This window comes from Taurulus bubalis (genome assembly GCF_910589615.1).
Source record: "Taurulus bubalis genome assembly, chromosome: 14".
NCBI lineage: Eukaryota > Metazoa > Chordata > Actinopteri > Perciformes > Cottidae > Taurulus > Taurulus bubalis.
In genome coordinates, this window is record NC_136602.1 from 6,945,250 (window position 1) to 6,964,830 (window position 19,581).

A 19,581-nucleotide genomic window follows, 5' to 3' on the forward strand; every position below is an offset into this window, starting at 1 on the left:
CTAAAATAAAAAAAAAGAGTAGCCTCAATGAAAAAACGTCTATGATGCCCAGCAGAAAGATAAAAGAGCTCCTAACTTTAAAATGAATAATAGAGAACTAAAAATTACCCTGTGAAAATGTATTCAATTAATTGTGGCATAGTTCCTGGTCATATGCAAATGTGTTAAATAAAGAAGTGAAATAAAGCACGGGTGCTCGTTGAACTACTCATGAATTAGATGTGACCTGACAACAGTTGCTCTTGGCTGAGCGGTGCAGTCCACTGAAAAGGACAGCAGTGTACTGTCGGCCAGATGGACAGATCATCTCTTCCACGAGGAGGAGGAGAGAACGAGCCATTAGTACCCTGTTTCTTTTGTTCTCTGCAGCTATCTATCAGCTAGAGTGCTTTTTTTACAGCAGACCCCCGAGGCTGAACCAGTGGACGGGTTGATCCTGCTGCTCGCCTCAAAAGGTGGAGGCAGGTGGGTTGGGGAAGCCCGACCCCTCCACCCCCACAACCACCCCGTCACCCGAGGGCTCGGCTTCACACACACGCCATTCTATTCAATTTAGGCCCATGCAATGATTGCTCTCTATAAGGAGTCATTTAGATGAAGTCTGATTGTTTCATCAACTCTGATCTACTGTTTTCAATTAAGTTTAATATACTTGGACTCAACTTGCAGAGCAGCTTTGATAATTGTTTTTTCCAGAGACGGTTTAAAGTAATGTGTTTACTTGCTACAACCTATAAAAAGTGGTAAATGCATAATGAGCTGCCCTTCGTCCACATGTTGCGACTACTGAAAGAAAACAGTTTAAAAACCTTCAAACTACTTCAAATGTTTGAAACTTATTTTTTTTGGACACGCTCCAGTTCAGAGATGGAAAAGAAGAACTCAACTTGCAGCTTCCCCTGAATACAGCAACTCTGCTGGAGCCTGAAAATAACCCGCTTTCTGCAGATGGGAACCTACTAGACATCATATCATGCAAACTGCCCTTTACATGTACTCCAACTCACGAGGCACATGGACCGACAGAGTAGGTGCTTGAAGAAATGTATGCACACCATGTTATTTTGGTAAGCCAATGTTCAGTTCTCCCCCCGAGGCTGTGATTATATGACGTGACTGGTGAGTGGTTCTGGGTGTAAACGGGAACGCTGCTCGACATGAAGGCCTCGAAAGCTCAAAAAACAGTGGGGACGTCTGTGGACAAATATGTCTCAGAATAAGCGAGTGCTTGTCGACTGTCAGCGGCAAACAAGACAGCCGGCGGCAATAAATGACATTTGATTGCAAGAATAATCCCCTTGTTTAAAAAAAATAAAATAATCAGAAAAGTATATCGCGGTGGTCGACGGTATGCGTTGCCAGGTTTACATTGGCAACCATTTTGAAAAATTGGCAACAAATATTTGGGCTTCGGTTGCCATCAGTGGCAACCACACCACCCCAAGTCTCTTCAGCGGTAATTGATTTAGCTGCCTCAGCAGAATCAAGACGGATGAGAGGTCATCTATGAAAGCAGAGATGATGGACAAGCTGTTGTTGGTGACCCACAAATCACCCCTATGTATGTATGTATGTATGTATGTATGTATGTATGTATGTATGTATGTATGTATGTATGTATATATATATATATATATATATATATATATATATATATATATATATATATATCCTAACTAGTTCGGTAGCTGCTCCGCCATCATCAACAGGATATTCAGACTAGCTAGCATGCATAGAGCCTGCAGCTACAAGCATATGCCCTAATAAACTGGTTGGCCCATGACGGATGCTGAAAGGAGCAGCGAGGCAAGACGTCAACAGGGACTAACAAAACAAACGTATATTAAAAAATACTTACATATTTGTTTGTTTTGACTGCGTTCTAGTTGAAGGCAACACAAATAACTGCTGGCTTGAGGCAAAAAGCTGTAATAACAAGGATGAAAAAACATGTTCTCCTTTTTAGATTAAGTCAAAAACCACTGCAGAACTATGCAGCCGAGTGTGTGCGTGTGTTTGTGTGCGAGTTGGTGTGTGTGTGTGTGTGTGTGTGTGTGTGTGTGTGTGTGTGTGTGTGTGTGTGTGTGTGTGTGTGTGTGCACTCTGGCCCAGCAACAGAGCACCTTTGTGAAGCTTCAGTGAAGAACCAAAAAAACTAAACCAGGCAACAGTTGAGAATGCTGAATTCTTATTCATCTTAAGAAATACTCAACCGACCAAATGTGTTCTCAGGCTGGTATTAACTTGGCCGACAAAAATTATTACTAATAAAACGTATTGAGAGGGCCAGATAACCTATCCTTAATTGCCTATTTTGAGAGCCTGGCCAAAGAACCTTTGGGGCCCGCTCCGCATGAATGGTGCCCTCTGTCACCCTTTAAAAACAGTCAAACCAGAGCTCCCAGCCTGAAGCTTATGCCACACCCCAAACCAAAGCATGTAGAGGACAGAACTGCTCTCATTTCCAAAAGTAACATCTTTAGCTACATGAGTTGGAGCAGAGAAATATGTTGCTTTTAACTGCACAACAGTGCTCAATAGACTGCAATAAAACTAATCAAGATTAAAAAACATCGAAGGGAGCACTAAAGTACAAATTACCCACATTTTTGTCACTGGAAAAAGGTTTTTCCATCCCATCAATTTGAAGGAGTAGTTTTGACATTGAATGGCACCAGATGCTCTCCGAGCCTGGTTGTCTTAGACCAGGATAAAGGGATTCACTTAGCAAGCTTTGAGAGAAGCTAGTAAAAGGGACAAGGATTTTAGTTCAGCTGGCTGAAGCGCAAGGATATTACACCCCGCTTAAGAATGCCAAACCAAGGCCACGAAATTAAGAAGGCTGCCCAGTGTACATATTTGAACTGACCACCAGAAAAATGGAACCTTCAGTTAACTCTGCTGGACAGAGATGACCCAAGTATCCAGAAAGGCCCACTCAGGGAACAGAAATGCGCTAATTGCTAGCATGTGCGTTTGCCCTCACTTACAGTCAGGAAATAGGTTCCCACAATCATCATGGCTGCTAATATACAACGTTAAAAATGCCCGGTACTTTCATTAAGACAAGCACACAAACACACATGCAGCTGTTCAGCCTTTATCTGTTCACCAGATTCTGAAGCCTGTCTAGACATCTACCTCCTCCTACACAATCTACTGTACCAGAACCATAACACAGGCTTTGATCGCAGGCACACTCACTCGAGCTCTACCCAAGAGAGCTGCGAAATGAAAACCATTATCATTGAAATTCTTGTCTTGCGTCAATTCACATTTTCACAACCTCTGCACAAAGTCGATCTCCGGGGGATTACATCTCGTACAGAAGTCAGGGGGGGCAGAGCGGAGGAGTGGAAAAGTGGTGAAGGTAAGGGTTGGAGGGGAGGAAAGGGACAAAGGGAAGTCCAAGAAAAACCTGCCCGACTGTCTAGCGCCGATGGTTCAAGAAGGTTAATGAATAAGTCATCGCTTTGACACCAGAAGAGCCTTAGGGAGGGAAGAAAGAGAGGACGACTTCATTGAATTGGAGCCCTTGCTGACCCACCAGACGCTCTAAATAAAATAAAGAGCTTTTATAAAAAAAGATGCTACATATCAATGGACGCCACGGCATGAGAGACATTGACTTTATGAGAGTGAATTCAGCCCCTGTTAATGCATTACTTGTAGGTTTGTCCACTTATGCGCCAACATTTGCTCTGTTGACATCCCGAGATGTTTACCCAGAGTGGTTTCTAACCGATTCGGGGAAAATCTAATTAAAAAGGGTCTCAAGTGAGATCAATTTATTGAATCACAGGAAGCAACCAACCTTACAAGGCTTCCACTCACTCCATGTCCTCTTTCAAAGTGCTGAGTAGCACAATGAATTGAGAACCTGCTAGGTCCATTAACCGAGGACCTGAATGGTTTCGTCCATATGGCTCTGGAAATCTGAAACCAGTAACTGATAAAAACAACCACAGGAAAAAGGAAACGACTATGAACTATGAACTATAACTATATATATATATATATATATATATATATATATATATATATATATATATATATATATATATATATATATATATATATATATATATATATATATATATATATATAAGACAATTTCCCTCACTGCCCCCGAGAACAACTGGCTCCTTTTGATTCTAAAGCAGAAACTGTGTGTGAGTGGGTTCAGTGTTTCCCACAGGATTGTGTGAGACTGTGGTGGGTGGACCTCAGATCCTCCTGGGCCATACTCAAGATTAAGATTCTATAAAGGACTTTGTATTCTTGTATTCTAAAGGGCAAATTCGAGGTACTTTACTTGAGCATTTCCATTTTATGGAGCCTTAAATTTCCCCACGCAGACGAGTGCAAGTCTGCTACATACTCTTCCCGATAATTAGATGAAGGGCCGTCCGTCCTCGTCTCTCACACTTGCTCTCTTCCTTTGTGGTTTTGCATTTTTTTACGCCGTCTTCTGAGCATTACTAATCCGAGTCAGTCTCCTTACTTTGATTAAATACACACTATCCACCCTCTTGACACCTTTAGTTGATTAGCAGCTGCAATGATCGCAGCAGTAAAATAAGAAAAACGGTCAGATACTTGTAACTCAAAGAGAGATAAAAGGAAACTGCATGAAAGAACTGAGAAAATTCAAAGAGCAAACAATCAAGAGGGCCTCATGGCTGTTCATACCATCCAACCTCAAAGTCTTTGGCATGAAATACTGATATCCCCGTATAAACAAGCAAAGTCTTTTTCCAAGAACCACATTTTGATACAGTCTGGCTTTGGTCTAAATATCAATTCTGAGGGTTGATAAGGTCCTGAAAGGCTGTAAAGGGAGTTTGTTGAGTGTCTGTCGGCCCCCTGAGGGCGGTAGGCATCTGCATGGGGAATATTCAGCCTGTAGGTGGTCTGTGTGAGGCAGAGCCTGCCGACACAAGTAGCTGAACAATAGTGGGACCAGGAGGTCAACAGAGCGATGCGGCGACAAACAGAGAAGATTAGCGAAACACCGTGGACGAACAAGTGTTTCCTTGTTGGCGGACAATGTCCTCCAACGCTAAAACAACGTGGAATAGAATGGGTTACAGGCCTTCGAAAACAAATAGACCCTTCCCTTCTCGCCAGTTTACTCACATGTGCTAAATATGCTGGATAAGGTATCGCTGACAATGGGCCGATCTGGTATTGGACACCAACATTTTAATAAATAACAAGTAAGCACATTTATATCTATGAATTTATTTGTTACATTGTGCTATACAAAGTTAGTGAAACCTTGTTTTATCACACCTGATAAATAAAGTAATAAACTGTATGCCTCACTGAGAGGAAGTGACTGGGATCCTTCTTTCTGGTATCGGATCTCGATATCAACAGTTGCCCAAATATATCTATATCTGGACTGAAAAAGTCACATCAGGTATACCTACTTCTTAATTAACCCATTTAAAAAATGAGATTGGAAAACTCACTTTGAGTTGAACAATTTGGCCAAATGGACAAAAGCGGACTCAACTTTTAGATAAAACAATGATTTGATTCCGTTTAGTACAGTTTATTTTGCAAAGTTTACAATGTACGCATCCTTTCAACAGCAAAAACAAATATTAAATACTTTCAGTAATGGTTTCCTTTTTGACAGAAAAGTCGTGAAATGCTGAATTCAGGATGAATAGATGAGTACGTCCCGTCACTAACTGAGTCACAAAGATGCTCCTAGATCACGTCTTGAACGCTTCCCGTCATCTCATCATCCGCCGACTCTGCTGATCACTACTTAACCCCAGCAGCCACTGACCCGACCACTGACACCAATAATAATACCGCCGTCCGTTTGAGGCGGCCTAGTGGGGCTTTTGTAGGCTTATAATGTCAAAGTCTGCACAATAGGCTGACTGTTTAAATAAGATGGTGAGTGATTAACAGGATGTGTAGGACCAAGGCAAACTAGACCTAACAGAGCAATTAACCAACCAGTGACACTCTTCACTTGACTTCTGGGGCTAAATTAAAGATGCAATTTTAGACACAGAAATATCAGTTTAAAAAAAACAATCCAAACACATCAAAACATCAAGTACTATCAATTTACCACATTTTTTTATTGCATTCAGCCAAAAGTAGGCCTTGCTCCATACTGAATAATACTAAATTAGTAAGTACGTCCCCTCTTCACAGCCACAGCCCCTGAGGATATGGGTCAGAGTCTTGAGTCTGGAGTGTGGGAAATCTGTGTCTCCGTCAGTGTGACTGCTTGGACATAAACATCCCTAAATGTACGGCACTGTCGCAACAACATGCTAGAGTCACGCTCAATTCCTGTCCATCATAATAAACACATTGAAACACTATTGCAGCAATGTCATGAATCATATGATCTCTGGATTGTTTCAATTCGCTGATCTCACATGTTTCACAAATGGATTCTGCATTTAGCCAGTACTGTATGACAACAGTTAGAAGAAGACACATTTATAGTAGAGAGAACTGAACAATTTTCACAGAAACTCTGATTTTTGTTGATCTAACAGACAACATTCATTTGCACAACACAGAGAAAACTAGGATCATGTGCACTAAAGCACAGCCAGGCTTCGGTTTTCGCCATTTCCCAGGATTTGTAGGGGTCAGTTTAGGCTCTCAGACCTAGTATATTACCTCCACGTAAATGCTCATGTATTCATAGTCTCAGCCATAGAGAGTGAAATGGATTACAGCTCAGATTACATCAACTATTTGGCATCTAGCCTTCAATATGGGCTTCAAACTCAAAGTTGTTTGACAGGCGCATCAACCGCTTAGCGTGCTATATGTGCGTACTCCAAAATCAACCATGTGGTTAAGCGATGGCCCAGGACGTGAGTCTACAGACATCTTCCCAGACTACTTGTATATCAATGCATTACTCCCGCCTGTATTCACAGCTTTCTACATGTGGTCATATCACTCTCTGATATGTTGTTATCACGGAGCTCATCTGTCCTCCATCTTTAACTCCCCCCTCACATCCTCCTCCACTTTCTCTTTGAAGCCTCGATCTTTTCCTTTTGGTAAATGTGAAGATTAACAGTCGGGGACGGAGTTAACCAACTGTGCCAAGCAGTAAACACAGACAGGACATGAGATAAGACTTCCCTACATGCAACTAACATGGGACTCGGCGTGCTTCCATCACCCTGACATAGTTCTGAATAAAGTTTGCTGCACAAGATCATTTTGGAAATAAAAGCTGACAGTGTGCAGGGGAGGCAGATCAGTGGCTTCATGCGTTTCACATTCCTGATGTCTCTGTATATTTACTGAGCCCTCTCTGGCATCTGGATGAGGGGGGTCACAATACCACATCACATGCAGTCACGCAGATACACATGTGCAAATACATCTTCGTGTGTACCGCCAAGTTAAATGTGGCGTGTGTGGACACATTGAGTAACACGTGTCTGTGTGTGTGTGTGTGAGTGAAAGCGGTGTTGTCTGATAGTATTTTTTTTTTACTGTAACCGAAGGGGTGAAAACCTGTTTGAACCCCTCCGGCTCAGGCATAAGTGAACATGGATACCAAGTGTAAAGCTTTACTTGTAGGTGAGATTTAGACAAAGCCGCGCATGAACGAGTTTATATTCAAGTTATTCATCATGAGTCTGACTAAGAGATTCTGCAAAAGGAATAACAGCTTGCAACCGTCATCGCAACGTGAACACTGTTGAAGCACAAAGGGGATCACGTGAGATGTGACTTTGCAGCTTGTTCAGCAGAGACAAATCTCACCTGATAGTAGGCTTTAATCTGCCTGATGAGAATAGAGAGGTTCTGGATGCGCAGGGTGGGGTCATTGTTCACCTTCTTGTTGGTCCTCTGCACCGTGACCTTCGGATTTCTGTGAGAGAGAAAAAATAAAAATGGCATTCAGTTATTTAATGTCTGTTTGTAGCAAAGATAACATTTTTTAATTAATGTTTCTAAGCATGGGTCACTGGGTTGTTGTTTGACAAGTGTGTGTTTGGATAAAACCATTAGCAGCACAGTGACAATGGACCCTTGTCTACGAAGGGTCAGTGCCATAAACATGTGAAAGAAAGCACAGACACATCCAAAGACGGTCTGTCTTTGAATGTGTCTACCACCCTTTAAATCTGGAGGCTCCAATGTTTCAGACTGTTGTTTTCAGCCTTCAAATCAAATTCTTTATTCGGTTTAAATCAAATTCAAACATGCAGCATTTACATTGTCAGGCTACATCGTCATAGCTTTGAAATTCTGCAGAGGATCCTCTGTAGACTGGGCTTCAAACTACTCAGAAAGATGTCATTAGCACGGTAAAGGGAGCATGCATTTCTGCAATTCTGACCATGATCTCCATTTCATCTGCCTCAATCAAAGAGAATACATATTTAGTCTTTTTCGTCTTCATCCGACTGAGAGTTGCCCAAGGGACATTAAATAGGAGCATGCACGACGACTGACGTTACCACGGGTGCCAACATGTTTTAGTGAGCCTCAGAGACATTCCACAAACTCCCCAGTTGCTGTTATCCAACAATCCACACTACCACTTGCATATCTATGCAAATTAGCTTTCAGACACCGAACCTCATTTCATCTCAAACCTTGTTAAACCACAGTTAGTCGCGTGTTAATTGGTGTAAATAATTGGTGCCGAGAGGTGAGCTTCCTGGCAATTTGAGAGTCTGTCTGTCTGGATGCTCAACATGCCATCTGCCAGGCACATGGTCAGTATTAATTAGCAACCCATGCATTTATCAATTACTTTCCCACGTCTCGACTTCAAAATTAGCTTCTTAACCGCTACCTTTGACTAGCATGACTATGCGTACAGGTTAAAAGTTAAACAGACTAATACTACGCCAGACATGTGGCCTTAATGTGATAACAACTGATCCCCTGAGGGAAATTCCTATTTCATGGACTCCCACTTCCCAGAACAGAGGCGGTGACACAAGAGCAGATATGGTTTCACCAAGTAGCAGAGAGACACTTAGAAAGACGCGCGTCGTAATACTTTGCTTCCAAAACCATGCGTTTGGCTCATGAGTTAAATGGAAGTCAGTAAAACTAATATCTGAATGATTAAACAATAAAATAAAGATAAACATCACTTGTATATATTTGAACAAATATATTTTCACAAAATTGCTGCTAGATTTGCAAAACAGGCCGTCCCCAGTTCACCCGCCGCGGGAGTGTTAGCATCCACAACGTTGCGTGCATTGTTGTGGATGCATGCAGACACTTTCCCAGTAAGTCTCAATCTAATCAATTCGTTTAGCTGCAAGGTTGTCAGCTGCGCGTCTGCCATGCATACTCATGTCAGTGTGTCCACACGCCAGGCGAAAACGTTAGCGAGCGTGTGGTCGTGAGAACACGCTTGCGTGACGATGGGTATGACGTTAGCAGTTTCGTTACAGCTGAACGCAGCAGTACAGTGTCTGCATACTGGTTGTTGAATAAATGTTACAATTCCTCAAGATGTCAAAAGCATCTTTCGTCTGCCATGCACCAAGCCCATGAGGGAAAAGTAGTAAAATCCTACCCACCTCCCTAAAAAACAAACAACAAAAAAAAAGCCTGTAAATAATTCATAATACATTTGCCTTGGGATTGTGAGGGAAAAACAACACTTCTGCTGTACTTGATATTTGTAGAGCCTCACACCACCAGTACGAAGGAGCAGCTCTCTTTTTCATGAAATGCACTTCAGACTTCAAAGCATAGATCCCATGACCTATATAATAGGGTCAACATGCTCTAAGTAGGGGGGAGGAGAGTCCTGGCTGCTTGTGAATGTATGCGTGCATGCATGCAGTGTGTGGCACATGTGTAGTCATGCATGTGTGTGCGCATGTCTGCATCTGTGCTCTAGCGCTCCAGAACATAGCATGTCTGTATGGGTGCATGAAGCTTCATCCTGGAAAAACATTAAGACGGAATATAAATCAAGATTTTTGTTTTATCGTCCGTCTTTTTCCGTCTGAGTGAAGAGGTCAAAGGTGAAGGATACTTTATCTTCCTCAAGGACATTCAGCTCTGGTGGATGCTTACAGTCACAGGGGACTTCTGGCTGAATGGCTCTTCATAATGACTTTAGCATGCTGCTGCTCTGCTTCTACTAAGACTGATTAAATGTAGAGGTATTTCATATAAAACCACACCATAAAAACCTCTCACATACCCAGGAATATAAATATCCTAAGTCCCCAGCAATCATTTTCATAAAATTAAAAAGACTCAATGTGCTCATTGGAGTATGTATTTAATGCTTCAGTAGCTTAACTCTTAAATAATATATTATAAAATATAATAATAAGCGTATTGTTTACACCAAGAAAAAAAGGGCAGAATGCCTTTCTCTTCAATCACCCGGCTGCAGTGTGGATGTGTTAATTAGTCTTTTGATCAGCCTCTGCCCCGATATACACACCCCCACACCACCATGCTAATCACAAGGACACAGGGTTCTTTCTAATACGGGTCTAAATGAACAGTCATGTGACCTCTCCCTCCCCCCCACCCCTTCCCCACACGCTCAGCCCCTTTGGAGGTCCATAGTAGGGGGTCTATTTAACCCGTTAATTAAAAGCACAGGAGGCTGTAATCCTGTCAGGGCGAGGAGGGCGATGTGGTGAATGAGGTGCGAGTGTGTGTGTATATATGTGTGTGTGTGTGTGTGTGTCAGAGACAGAGATTGAAAGAGAGAAAAACAGCAACGAAAGGGTTGCCCAGTCATACATTCCTTTACAATCTGAGTCAGGCAAGAACATGGCAGCCACAACAATATAACGTGACTACAACTACACACTACATCCTTCATTTTTTGGGCTTCCGATGCCACACGTGCGAGCACGCGACAGGCCGACGCCCCCTGTGGATCGGCAGCCGAATAAACACAGGGTCAAATATGCCCCTTACTGCCTCCTGCCCTGGTCCTGCTGATACAGTGAACCTAAGGCTTTAAATAGACAAATACATTAGGAAGGCAGAAAGCCAAACAAGCAGCCAGAGAGGCAGATAACTAGTGAGCGAGTCAGCCAGACGGCCAGTCAATAAGCCGGTCCGTCGGTGCTGTCGATGGGCACCGCAGCCTTCTGGAGAGCCCAGGGCCACTGCGCTTTCTCCTCTCATGTCCCGGCTTTGATTGGCTGGGTAGGTTAGAGAGTAGTGTTAACCCACATATGACAGGCTACATTACAGTCAGCATGAGCAGCCAGGCACACGCACAAAGTAGGCTAAATGCACACATACAAAGAAAAGAATGCAGGCTTCATTTGGCCACGTGTTGGGGATAGAGCTTATGAGCTGTACTGTCCAAACACAGCAGGGGAGTGTGTGTTTGTGACCCTGTGTGTGTGAGACACACACAGGGGGGGGTTATTAGCAGCCAATGCTAGCAGTTCAGTTCAGGGTAATTCTGTGGCTTTGCTTCTGTAACATCCCGATTAAAAATTAAAACCTGTCTGAGACGAAGATGAGTAGTCATCCTCTCAAAACAAAGTAGAACACGAGATCTAAAATGTCAAAATAAGACATTTTTAACCCCTCAGAACACACACTTCACTCAATTACCCAGATTAAAGATTTGTTACTTCAATTAAACCATTTCCATGCCTTGTAGAAGCAATACTAACCCAACAATCAACAAGTTCTTATTATTTAGTTGTTTGTGCAGTTTCCTAGTAGCAGACAGGCCATTTGATACAAGACTGGGAACAATAATTAACATATTGAATGAGTTTATAGGATTATGGGTTGAATTTACGCTTCCCATTGCTCAAACACGTCACTCTGACATGCACATGACAGGAGGAGGCACATTTAAGAGGGTAATGAACGATAAAGCTCTGCAAATCAAATTACAGAGTACAGCAAGATCACTTTGTTTAAATGTCATTTCGCAATAATTCAAGTTCAGCCTAAATCTTGTTCAAATCAAATCTTGTAATACCAGAGTGCACGTCAACGCACCGACTGCCTGAAGCACATACAGGCAACAAGCATAACCAGTACTTACACAAATTAAATGACTCTCAAACCAGGGGAGAATGAAGCCATGACTTTAGAACATCGAATGTTACGATGCATCCTCATTCATAATAATTAGCGTACCACATAAAGAATACTACGTTTGTAAACAGCATGAACCATCAGTTTGCGATGGGCAGATATTACACAACATAATTTGCTAGTGTTGCAGTCAGTTTTGCCAATATTGTGCCTTTCGCCACGAGTCAGCCCTCATGCTCGCGATGACCGCATCCCTTTTTTGTCATCCCCCACCCTTTTCCCACGAGAAACGCAGTGTATAAAAAGCCCAGTGAGGATCTGACCATTGGTATGTGGCTCTCATCACCCTACTTCCTCGTCTTGGCTTTTCATGGAATCGTTTTCTCTCCTGTCTTTGTGTTTCCACAGGGCCTCTTCCCATTCCACGGCTCTGCCGCTGTATCCATAGGGACTCCAGATAAACGCGTTTGTGCCAGACTGGATGTGATCGGATGCTTTGTGTTGGACTACAAGCACTTAGACCACAAAACATTAAAATGCAATAAAATGCCTCGAATAGTCAAATTGCAAAATAAACCAAACAATTCCTTTAGTTCGACACCGTGGTCACGACGCACTCACTTCTCTGCTGAGTTCCTCTTTTTTTTAAAACAGAAGTGGTGTACTTGGTTACTGATTAATTATCCTGTGCCGGTCATTCTCAAAGTTAAGCTGCTGTTAATGAACAACTCAACACTTCCTGCAGATGCTTCGCAGCAAAAGGTCTTCCAGGGAGCAGGAGGGATTACGCCCCCTGAGCGACTGAAGGGCTTGTAACATGAAGCAGATGGAGGACGCGTTGAGTTTGCATTAACAGAAAACAGCAGCAACAGCTAAATTAACTAATTGCAAGATTTCAGGTATACATGGTAATATGTGCCGTTACCCGACACTGAACATGGCGCTCAGAAACCCCAACTAATGCTGAAAATGCATTTAATTAAATATCGATCCCAGGAAAAATAGACTGACTTTGAATTGCTCGGGCTGAGAAACCTGCGTTTAAAAATCCTAAAACGGTCCATGTGAGTTTTAACATGTCCTCGGTTATGGGATTTTAAAAAAGGTGCCTCACATTAACACAGCCTTGTTAAAAGGTCTGTCCTCTCAAGGTCACAGCTGCTGTTTCCTGTCTGACATGATATACATCCTCCTGCTAGACCGACGCAGCGAAGACGGCATGACACGGCCGTGATTACCAGAGATGACGGATTAACGTTGAGGAGGGCAGCAGACCCCACAGACCAGGAAGCAGCAGTGGGAGAATCGAAACAGGCCGACAACCCAGCAGTAGCTCGGCCTGTTTCTGTTCTCTGTCTGCTGTGGCTCGCCCTGGAGAAAAGCAACAAAGGCTTCAGCATGCTGCTCAAAGATAACAGAGGAGGACGAGGGGGAGAGAGGTGAGGCATGGACAGAGATGAAGGAAATGACTCCAGCAGGAGGAGCATAGGGGGGGGGGAGAGAGAGAGAAAGGTACAGTAGCAGTAGGGGTTGAGACTTGATGCAGAGAGGAATTAGATGGCAGAGAGAAGAGAGACCAACAAGATGGGTGTCATGGCAATGTCTTCCAATGTCTCCATCATCCTTCATCCTTCATCCATCACCATCGTCCAAAACCCAAAGATGTTTTACTTGCATGACGAAGAGAATTAGCAAACTGTTACATTTGAGATGCTGGAACCAGCACATTTCTGTTATTTTTGCTAACAAAACAGCTGCAGATTAATTTTATTTTCATCAATTGATTGCTGCAGCTATAATGGTCTTTCATTCTAAGCATTTGATTCAAAATGGCATACTAAAGATCCTTAATATTTCCAGTCATTATGATCAATCATGTATTATTTTGATTACATCAGGTCTAAAGAGAAACATAAACAGGACTTTGTTCAAGGTAGGATACTTTATGCATGTTTTTTTTATCCCAAGTTTAAAAAAAAAGGTTTGGCCTGTATGTGGCCATTTCTAGATGCTGCCTGTAATCATCAAACGTTGCCAGATGGCTGGTAGCCTCAGAATATTCACATAGAGCAACAAAGCCATAAAAGAAATGAGCATGAGCATAATGTAGCCTCCATATGTTAGAACAACAATAACCAGAGAATCAAATGATGCACCCATAGTCTACAACAAAAGACCAACTGGGTTCAGGGCTTAAACCAACAATCGTCCTTCAGTGGCTTCCTTCCACACCAAGACTCTTCCACAGAGCTCATTGGTCGAGGGTTTCGTGTTTGCCCGCCGTGTCGAAAAGCCAATTCTGTCATGAAAGGAAGTGATGACGGGCGTACTGAGGACATCCTGTGAATATGAGTCTACAGGGAGTTTACCGTAACGTGGCCTTGAGAGAAAAATGCCTTAAAATTGAAATCGACTGACTCATGGGTTTACTTCTTTATGGTCGACAGACACTAGAAAGCACTTTCATAAGCAGAAAAAAATATGCACATGGAAGGGGAACGTCACCTTCATTTTGTTTTTACATTCTCATTCCCATGTGTGCAGACATCCAGACGGGTTTACAGCCATGCACAGATCTGTACGAATACTCAAGGCAGCAGAAATTAGCCTGTACAACATACGCGACAGCATTCTTTTCATAAAACACGTTTTCTCTCTCGATACTTGTAATTAATCCCACAAACTAGCAGACAGTTAGTCATATATGTCCAGATTGTAACGCCGGCTGTGGCAAATTTGTGATATTGGGCTTTACAAATAATTTCCAATTGAATCAAATCTCTGTTTTTCATTTTTAGAAGTGTCCATCTCACTTGCATTACTCTGTAGAGGACAGACTGACTGGTTCATAGGCCAATGAGCCAGCACGGGTCTACGGGATTGGCAGGAAAACAGAGAACTCAACTGGACAGTTGTCACTGACAAAAACTTGAATTGGGTCCCTCTCGCTGAGCGGGAAAACTAATTGGTTTGACAGCACGGAGGAGGCAATGTAATTGGCTGGGTAATGTCAGTCGCACGAGGGCAGGGGGAGGGAGAGGTGACGTGGTGCCATCTGGGTGTCAGCAAACCGTTAGATAATCTCTCTTCTTCTCTCCCTATATGCTCTCCCATGCTGTTCTGATGACAACTGCTGCCAGCCTGTCTGCCATGTCTTCACTGAAGCCACGCAGAGACATTCACACAGCGACACTCCAGCTTATACTACGACAGCTGACATCACCGGGAAAAACGTTAAACGCTCAAGTTTCTCCAGCCAGAGGACTGTTAGTGTGAGCGAGAGAGAGAAATATGTTGAGGTAAATCAATTGAACCCTGTTTATCAATGTTTTATGCACACTGACTTTCATACACTCCTGTCTTTATATCTTTGGAGCTTTAGCCTCCACTGTTGAAGACTAAGCAGCAGACAGCATTTTATTCAATGCCGAACCCTAGTTGTTATTTTTCAGTGTAAACAGGGCTGACTGGAGGTAACAACAGCGGAGCCTTTTGAGCAGGAACTGATCAATCGCAAGCGGGGCAATGCCAACCAAACATGCACGACAAAATATCTCAAGCTGCCAGAACAGAGGGAGTGAGTAAAAAACAGAATGAGTAAGTGAGAGTGTGTTTGTAGGAGCCCAGGAACTGCAATGAATACAATCCCCGTTAATCATCGCCTGCAGTCCCTCAAAAGAAGCTGGAAAACGTTCCTGTGGTTTAGCTGCTTTTTAATGGGAGTAACAGTGGAGGAGGCATTTCTAAACACCCATGTAATTCTTAATGCAACCCTGGTATGGGATCAGTACTCGGTATCGGCTGCCCAGAGCCCAGGTATCTTTATCGGGACTGAAAAAGTCTGATCAGTGCATCCCCAATATTATGTTTTTAATAAATCGAACAAGGCGCATGTCTTTGAGGAATGCCATCACATAAAACTCCCTAAAACTGTGGTTTTGAGGCATGTAAATTAGCTTATTTTACAGTTTATTTCAGTTAGCTCAGCTAACTGGAGGAGACCACGTGGTGCTGGTAAAGTGGGAGAGGCAGACAAAAAGCAGTCTCACCAACGTAGCGTCTGACCAGTACTGTAGGCCTTTTGTGTGGGAGGGTGGCTGGGCAAGACGACTACCAACAGCTGCCTCAGTCCAAAAGAAAAAGCACAGAAGAAAAAACAGGCAGAGATATACACACACACACACACACACACACATACATACACACTCCCACGCAGACACAGAAGCCCTACAGAAAAGCACACACACAAATATAAACAGAGCAGGCTGTGACCGGCAATCCCCGACATCCTGTCAGGCGATCACTAAGCCAGTCACAGTTCATTTCAGCTCAACGCTGGCTGCTCTGTACGGGAGCGCTCCACACACACACCGAAAGGTCCCGTCCAGCTCAGTCCACTTATTTGCAGACAGAAATCCTACCGACTGCCCGTCGCCAAACATCTCGGCCTTGATATGTAGATCTGAGGAGTTGCCATGTGGCTCGGCCAACCGCGGCTAGAATATTAGGTTTATAATTTTGCATGTGGGCCTCTTGTTATTTCTTTGCGTATCTTTGCTGCCATGTTTAAAGTTTTCAACCATTTTGGGCAAATCGTTTTCCCGTCTCTCTCATGCTTCCAGCCCTTCCCCCTCGTATCCTTCCGGTTGCCTTCCGCTATACAATTTCCCAATGGGGGACAAGGCTCTAAAAAAACTGAACGACTTCTTAATCGTTTTGAAGAGGCTCTCTCTGTGTGTGTGTGTGTGTGTGTGTGTGAGAGGAAAGACGCCCTTGTCCAACTGAACCTGCAATGGCCTCCTTAAACACCTTTCTGCTTTGAATGATTCCTTTGAGAGTAGATGCACAGCCTGGAGGAGGAAGAAGAGGAGGAGGAGGAGGAGGAGGAGGATGAAGGAAAGAGAGGTGGAAGTAGTGGCTTAGTGGCAGCAGGAGGTCGAGGACAGGAGGAAGAGGAGACCAACCAGAGACAGGTTAATCAGCTCCTCATGCCACACAGCCACAGCTCAACCCTTCTAAAAACTATTCACTCTGAATATACCTAGGTGCATTCTGCTCGACGGGCGTCCTCACACAGACAACTCTGCCATCCGAACCGTGGAACACGAGTGACACTGAAGTCTGCAACACAACATAATCTCTTCTGAGGTGAAAATCAATTGCACTGGGAAGCAGGCAAACAGGGGGAGAGTAAACGCTGACAGTGGAGAGTGTGGCATTAGCGGAAAATATGAAGAAAAATGTGCCCTGCAAGCGGGAAGTAGCAGCCCTAAAACCAGACAAAGGAATGGAAAGCTGTCTGCTGCCATGCTATATGTTAGGAGATGACTGGAAAGACGGATTCAGACAGACAAATCTAATGCCTCATCTTCTCCAGAACCCTCCCTCTCCCTCTCTCATCATGAAGAGATCTGCCAAAGTGTCTACTTCGGATTTACTTGAGTGAAAACACACATACTGTGCTGGCCTGCTACATTGATGAAGGATCTCTGTAATCTGCATCTAGATTCTGCACACCTTCCAGTGTTTGTCCGCTCAAAGACTACTATTTCTAGTTGTAATCTGCAGCCCAGCAGGGATCTCTGTAGCTTCCCGGAGCAATGCTCTCCCAGTCAGCTGTGGATGACAGTCTGCAAACTGAAGAAAACAAAAACAACAACACAAGGCTACTGGAAGTTGTGGAGCTGCTTGCCGCCTCCTCGCATCCACGGATGCTTGCGAGGCGACCAGCGCAGCTCCGAGGGATCCTGACAATAACTGTCTGCAGCGATTTTTTGACAGTGTCACCCACGACTGCCCCCAATACAAGGTCCCTTTGTGCGTATAGCCTACATTCACTTCAGCAGACAATTTCAAGTGCTGGACAGAGGCTGGAGTTCTTGAAGAAAATGCTTCATTTGGTCATGTGGGGGATGACCACCACAAGCCCCAGGGGATCATTTGTTGCCTCTCATCCACAGAACATGTTACTGAGCAAAAATTACTCTCTCACACACACACACACACACACACACATCTTAGTGCTACTCATGCACGTTTTTGAAGTGTGTATACATCTATTAACATGATGAGTTTGAGATTCCAATAAAAAAGGTGTCTGCATGCTGTTATATGACCAGTCCTGGTGCATGAGGGTGTTTCTGAAATTACTTACATCTCGAGCATTATCTCGTTCAGGTAAATCCCATCCACTAATTCAATATATTCCGATAATGGGGTGCCATCGGTCAAAGTCGCCTGGCCGACTGTCTTCACCTGGAATGGGACAATGCAAAAAAAAAAGGAGGTGTTAGGAACCATCAATAAGCACTTCACATGGATGCTTTCTTTCACAGGGCGGTTTAATTAGCGAGCTTAACACACATTACGATGCTTAATCAGGGGGGTTCTTACCCAGCAGACCAGCGGCGTGAGCATAAACTGCTCCAGCAAAGGGGAGAAAACCTCGCTTTCCATATTTTCCAGGGGCAAACAGGCGCCTATTAAAAAATGTGCACTCCCGGGGAGAAATACGTGTTGGTTTTGGCTGCACTCATGTAGCTGATTCAATTAAATCGACGCTCATTTTGGAGACGGGAAAAAAACAAAAACACCGGGTTTTCTTGGGAGATACCCGGGGAGGGGAGGAAGAAAAAAAAAAGCGTTAATCCACAATCTTCTTGACACGACACAGCTGTTTCAGATGCCAGCGGCTGGGCTTGGCTACCTCATTTGAAGGGAACTGAATTACATTTTAGTGAACACGCGCTATCTGCAGAAGCGAATGGAGACAGCCTCCATGAGACCTGCGCCAGGTAGGTAGGGCTGTATGCTCTGCAGGAGGAGGAGAAGAAGAAGAAGAAGAAAGATCTAAGAGAAATATTCCTCCGACATGATTCAATAAATGAAAATATCCAGTTGCGTGGAGGAGGAGGAGGAGGAGGAGGAGGAGGAGGGAAAAAAAAGTCCAGTAGTTTACGGTTCCTGTTTTCAAAAATTGTGTGTTTACTCCTCAAATGAAGTGTGAAGTCATTTGTGACCGGTGGCTTGTCTGTCCTGCCCGTTCAAACGCAGCATACGAATGAAAGGAGGGAGGTGAGAGGATGACTGGAGGACACGTAGCACCGCCCTCTCTCCTCCGCATCTCCCTCCGCCCCTTCGGCTCCAAAAGAAGAAGAGAAATAGGGCATCGATGAAAGTGTCAATTTCCATTTTAAAAAAAAGGAGTGTGTTCCTCGAGAATTAGTTTGTCATCTAGTAAATTATTTGAAGAGCATGTGTTGGAAAGTCGGAAATGTTTTTTTAATGAATGATGCAGACACAAAATGGACTGGGAATAGGTTTTGGGTGCAGTGATATAGTGATATAGTCATTTATATGCAATGGCTTGCTAAAAAATGTTCTGCTTTTTTTTATTCCTGTGCAAATATACCTTTTGTCTGCATTTACAGCATACAGAAGGCTGCATTAAAGCAGCAAGCAAGTAGGCTACTGACACCTAGTGGGTAGTGTACAAATAAATGACTGTGAATGTACAGTATGCCCTGATGAGCTTTATCTTTATCCAGACAAATAAAT

At 43.5% G+C, this 19,581-nt stretch overlaps 1 protein-coding gene across 1 annotated transcript in view; it reads right to left on the bottom strand.

Annotated features, from left to right (window-relative positions):
* ccdc88ab (coiled-coil domain containing 88Ab) overlaps positions 1-18,480 on the bottom strand; it is a gene marked incomplete at both ends in the record, with an annotated part of 59,749 nt that extends 41,269 nt beyond the window's left edge. Inside the window, 3 exons of the mRNA XM_079230158.1 lie at positions 7,774-7,882; positions 18,179-18,279; positions 18,418-18,480. Of these exons, the coding sequence (XP_079086284.1) occupies positions 7,774-7,882; positions 18,179-18,279; positions 18,418-18,480 (273 nt within the window). The remainder of the gene's footprint in view (positions 1-7,773; positions 7,883-18,178; positions 18,280-18,417) is intronic.
* Between the last annotated feature and the right edge of the window lie 1,101 nt (positions 18,481-19,581).